This window comes from Quercus robur, chromosome 4 (assembly GCF_932294415.1).
Source record: "Quercus robur chromosome 4, dhQueRobu3.1, whole genome shotgun sequence".
NCBI classification, from domain to species: domain Eukaryota; kingdom Viridiplantae; phylum Streptophyta; class Magnoliopsida; order Fagales; family Fagaceae; genus Quercus; species Quercus robur.
Genome location: NC_065537.1, coordinates 49,338,819 through 49,344,818, shown reverse-complemented (window position 1 = coordinate 49,344,818; position 6,000 = coordinate 49,338,819). Strand labels below are relative to the sequence as shown.

General features: G+C 34.6%; 1 protein-coding gene across 1 annotated transcript in view; it reads left to right on the top strand.

Moving 5' to 3' along the window:
- Window positions 1-487: 487 nt before the first annotated feature.
- The window catches only part of LOC126722699 (protein SUPPRESSOR OF K(+) TRANSPORT GROWTH DEFECT 1-like), a 55,704-nt gene continuing 50,191 nt past the window's right edge, over window positions 488-6,000 (top strand). The window contains exons 1-3 of the mRNA XM_050425855.1: window positions 488-665; window positions 990-1,758; window positions 2,888-2,993. Of these exons, the coding sequence (XP_050281812.1) occupies window positions 1,383-1,758; window positions 2,888-2,993 (482 nt within the window). The 5' untranslated portion in view covers window positions 488-665; window positions 990-1,382. The remainder of the gene's footprint in view (window positions 666-989; window positions 1,759-2,887; window positions 2,994-6,000) is intronic.

Below are 6,000 nucleotides of genomic sequence, written 5' to 3'. Positions count from 1 at the left end.
AAACTAAAATATTTTGAAAATAAAATAATTTTTTTTACAAATTTTTTTTATTAGAAAAAATTCCACTCTTGAAATATGGTACAAGTTTTATTTTTATTTCCTAATACACACACATATATTAAGTTCTATTTTCATACTTGAAAAATGCCACTTTTCGTCAATGTTTCTAAAGAAATACATATTAAAAGACTACTTCAATTATAAAATAATAAAGATATAAAAGAAATTAAAATACTACTCTAATTAATTTTTTTTTTTTCCGTTTGGTAACCTATTTTGAGCAATCTTTTAAGCATTTCAAACACACTTACACACTTTTTCATACACTTTTTCACCCACACATATATCAAAAACACTCAAACTCTTCAACCAAAGACCTTAAAACTTAAAAGTGTCTAAAATATAAACTTTTCCAATCATTTGTAATTAAAACGTGAAAAGACTTCCTATAAATAATTAATAAATAAAAAAACATGAAAAGACTTGAGAGTCGACGTAATTATGATCTAAGTTGTGCAATTTCTACGATTAAAGGCTCTGTCTCTTCATGTGAAGAAGACCGGACTTGAATTGCACCTATTGGTTGGTTCTCTCTCTGTTTCCAAAATTTCATTTTCATTATCAAAACGCAAAGCACCAGAGAGAAAATAAAGCTTGAATTTCAGGTTTGTAACCGAAATTTTCTATTCAGAGTCTTCTATTCCGACCTGTGAAGCTTACCTGTTATGGCTTCTTGAACAACATCACTATCATCATAGAAACAAATTCTGAGAATTGGGTTTTCATTTCTGTACTTTTTGAACCAGATTTCAGGGTTTGATTGCAAATTTACATTTTTTTATATATAAAAAATCTTGAATTGTAAATGGCTTATCATAAATATATGATGCAATGAAATTTGAGTACTGGGCAGTTTATTTTCTTTTCTTTTTGATTGATTTCAAGTTGAATGGTTTATTTCATTTTACTTTATTTCATTTTACTTTCAGGTTTGGTTATATTTTGAAGCATCAGAAATATTAGTAGAAAATCTGAGGTGTTACTGAGTATTGGGTTTTTGGTTGCAAGTTCTAAGGGTGTGGATAAGTTGCTTATCTGAGAATTCAAGTTTTAGAATTGTGATAGAGTAGTTTGAGTGTGTATAATATCATTACCAAAAAGAAATCATTGGAGAGTCGAACTCAGTATTGGATTTTGGGTTCTAGGGGGAAGGAGTGGTGGTTTGAAACTAGTTTGAGTGTTATTTTTTGTGGCTTTGATTTCTATGCATTTATTGTAAGTAAAAGATGTATAGCAATTTTAAGGAGCACGCAATAGAGTATGTGAAGTAGGCAGTTCAGGAGGATGATGCCGGAAACTATAGCAAAGCATTTCCGCTCTATATGAATGCATTAGAGTACTTTAGGACTCATTTGAAGTATGAGAAGAATCCAAAGATTAAGGAAGCGATTACTCAAAAATGTATGGAATATTTGAAGAGGGCAGACGAGATAAGGGCCATTCTCGATAATGGGGAGAGTGGGCCTTCCCCCAGTGGTGATGCAATAGTTGCTAGCCAACCAAAGACAAAGTCGAAGGGAGGAGTGGGGAAAGATGCGGAGGATCTAGAGCAAGCAAAGCTTAGGGCTGGCCTTGATTCTGTGATAATCAGGGAGAAACCAAACGTGAAGTGGAGTGACGTGGCCGGGCTTGAGAGTGCCAAACAGGCATTGCAAGAGGCTGTAATACTGCCTGTGAAGTTTCCCCAGTTTTTTACTGGTTAGTTCCTCAATCATTATTTTTAAGTTTTGGGGGTTATTTGCTTTAGTTTTCTTGTTGAATCTTGGCATGCTTTTAATGTGAATAACCTTGATTTGGTTTATGGTGACACTTGATAGCTTATGAATATTCAAAAATATGCCACTGGTACCATAAATTCAAGTTAATCAGTTGCTGAGATCATATGCTCCAATTGTATTACTCAGAATTTTTGACTTTCAAGCTCTGCTTTTGCAATGGAAACTGTACAAATAAATCCCACCGGAAACAACTGAATATATGTATGGAGAAGACATGTTGTAGTAAAGTTGTACAATAAACAGCTCATGTCAAACAACAAAGCAAAATTCTTATAGTTAATTGGGCTTATGTTCTGTCAGTTGAATTCAAAAAGGCTCAAATATTGGTCTTTGATGGCCCAGAGTATCAGCCTAATTCTGAACATGAAAGAATCAGTTGAGTTTAGAGAAGGTAGAAAGGATATTTTAAGAGTTATTGTTGCCATTGCTTCACCGATTTTTTAGATTTTGGATGGTGTATCTTCCAATTGATCTTCCAATTGTAAAGATACATATCAAGTAATAATATCAACTATAATAAGTTCTAAGACCCATTTGAAAACCTTTTTCATATCAAGTTTCATTCTAAAGTTTGAGGGGTTTACATTGCTTCAATATGTGAGGCACACTACTTAGCCATGAGCTCAGACTCAAACCATCCCTTGCACCTGGCTGTGAATTAAAAAATGATTATATCTGTCTGCTTGACAGTAGAATTTATGTCAATGGAAGATAAACATTCTATTTGGTATTAATAAAAAGCAAAATACTATTTGGCACATTTGCTATTTGTCATATGTGCCAATGTATGGATGCTGAAGACTTTCTAAACATAATTTGCATCAAGAACTTGATTTTCCATTCCTAATAAACGGTGGGATTTGAACTGTCTACATTAAGAAGAGTCAAAGAGACATTATCATTTAATGCTTAAATCTAAAAGATTCATGAACTGGCCACATACTTCCAGGACATTTTCTGCAGTATTTCCTTCTGGAGCCACTAATATAAATATCTTGTCACATATGGTACATCTTGATAATAAAAGAATCATTTGATATCTTTTTCAGGGAAGAGAAAACCATGGAGGGCTTTTCTATTATATGGTCCACCTGGAACGGGGAAGTCCTATTTAGCAAAGGCAGTGGCAACAAAAGCAAATTCAACTTTCTTTATGTAAAAATTTGACCAATATATAGCAAGTAACTAGACTACAATAACAGATAAAACAATTATAGATGACAAGTTATTGGACTACAATAGCAGACTTTAGAACTAAGTCTATATTTGTTGCCAATGACACGTAATTGTGGGTTGTATATTTGAAATCTATGTGATCATCTATCTTAGTTCTTCTTCTCCTTCTTTGAGTTTTGCCACATAACTTTTATATATATATATATATATATATATAAGAACCATTTGATCTCTTATGCTTATTTTTTATTAATATTTTACAATATCAGTTTCATAGTTTAAATTGTGCAATGCACTGAGATGTAAGCGATGAATGTTTGGAAGTAGAATAACTGAAAAGGATCCTGGTTTTATGGCCCTTGACAGGCAAATATTCATGATGACTTTACAAGAGAGTTGCAAGATCCGCACTAGTTAATTGGAAGCCTATAGATTTCCAAGAAAATGATATCCTTCCATTATGTTAGATTACATTTGGATACACGAATCAATTCCTTTAAATGGTGTAGTCATTAGTTTATTTTACGATAATAAATGAGTTCGCCTTAATTACTATGAAATATTTTAGGAAAACTCCAATGTGCTCATTCAAATGCCATGAAGGACACAATATCTTTTTTGTTTACCAAACTATAGGTCTGGATAAATTTTGATAGTATTGAGAGGATGCTGAATATATAGGTTTCTTACTGATGAAAGATTACCATAATACACTACTAGTCTACTACACTTTTTTTTTTTTTTTATAAGTAACAAAAATTTTATTAAAGTAAGAAAACAACTAACCCAAGTACATTGGGAATGTACTATGAGGGCACAAATCAAGAACCAAAATTACAACGATCAAGTAAAACAGTAAGGGAAGAACAAGAAAGATGACAAAAAACCACACTCCAATCAAGGAGAGTGTGCAAAAAAAAAAAAAACACTTAACCTCTAGTGTAGAATGTTCACATCTCTCAGAGCTTCTAGCATTTCTTTCACGCCAAATACACCATATCAAGCAATGATGCACAAGTCTCCAAAAATGTATGTTACGATCTCGTCCAAACATACCCTGCCAAGACAAACAACTCAATAACCTTGTGAGGCATAACCCAGTGGATTCCAAACAAACAGAACACCAACGACCACAACTCACAAGCTATGGGGCAATGAAGTAGAAGATGATCCACTGACTCCCCACTAGCTTACCTATGTATTTCCTTTCTCTTCTCCCTATTCCAGTTAAGGTGGCTAAGAGGATGGAGAAATTACAAAGAGATTTTCTTTTGACTGGTATTAGGGATGATCGTAAAATTCATTTGGTAAATTGGTCTAAGGTTTGTAGGCCAGTGAAGAATGGAGGGTTAGACATTCGGTGCTTGAGAAGGTTTAATTATGCCTTATTAGCCAAATGGTTGTGGCGTTATGGTTGGGAGAGTGAAGCCCTTTGGAGAAGGGTCATTGGGGCGAAGTATGGGAATGAGTGGGGTGGTTGGTGTACAAAATTTGTGTTGGGGGCTTATGGTGTTTGTTTGTGGAAGTGCATTAGAAGTGGCTAGTTGAATTTTTCCAAGTGCCTTCGATATGATGTGGGTGATGGTACTCGTGTGAAATTTTGGGATGATGTGTGGTGTAGGGATTGTCCTCTTAAGGAGGAGTTTCCAGATTTGTATAATATTAGTAGGACAAGGGAGGCTTCGGTCTCTAAGGTTATGTGCTATGCAAATGGGAGAGTTTCTTGGGACATTCAGTTTCGTCGCTTAGTAAACGATCAAGAGTCAATTTCTTTGGATTTATTTTTGGTCTTGATCTATTCCACAAAGGTCCAGGGTGTTCGTGCTGACAAACTTTGTTGGAAGCCTGCCTGCAGTCGAGGTTTCAAGGTGAGTGGGTATTATCATTCTCTTTCCCCATCTACTGTCATTCCCTTCCCTTAGAAAATGGTGTGGCAATCGAAGGTTCCTCCTCGGGTTGCTTTTTTCTCTTGGACTGTGGCTTTAGGCAAGATTTTAACTATAGATAATCTTCGGAAGAGGCACTTTGTTGTTCTTGAGTGGTGTTTTATGTGCAAAGGGGGTGGGGAATCTGTAGATCATCTCCTCCTTCACTGTCCTATTGCATTTGAGATGTCGAGTATGATCTTCTGCTTGTTTGGTATTTGTTGGGTGATGCCGCAAAGGGTAACGGATTTGTTGGATTGTTGGTCTTGCAATTTTAGGCGACATCGTAATATAGTTATTTGGAGGATTGTGCCGCACTGTTTGATGTGGTGTATCTGGCGGGAACGGAATTTGAGAAGCTTTGAGGATCGCGAACGGTCCATTCTTGACTTTAAGTCTTTTTTCTTTTCTACTCTTCTCGAATGGTGTTTGGTTTTACCTTCTTTTTCTTGTATTTCCCTTTCTAGGTTGCTTGATCATTGTACTTTGATTTCTTGATGTTTTTGCCTCTTTAGTACATTTCCTATGTACGGGGCTGTGTTCTTTCAATAAACTTTTAAGTTACTTATAAAAAAAAAAAAAAAAAAAAAAAACTCTTACACATATAGCACCAATCAACAACTAGCACACAACAATCCAGGATAATCTAAAATGTGGTACACCATTGTTCTAACATGCAAATTTTCACAATCCAAAATTTCCTTTTTTTTCTCCCTTTTCTTTTTGAAAGAGGATATTTTTAAGTAAAACGAAAATCTTATATGCTTTATAGAGTTTCTGGAGAGAACCAGGCTAAAAATTATAAGGGTTTAACTTGAGGACAGCTTTGTTGTATTGTAACTTCTAATGAAACAACATGTGCGTTGAGTATAAGTGTAACCTCATCATTCCATGTTCTGGGGTAGGTCATGTAATGTGTTCCCATACATCTTCTGTGTTCTAGTATGATCAATTTTCTAGGTAACTTAGTCTAAATGTTTAGATTATATGAGAGATTGCTATATTACTTACTTAGAAATATGACCATGCAAGTATTGTAATACTGTTGCTTCGTAGGAGGA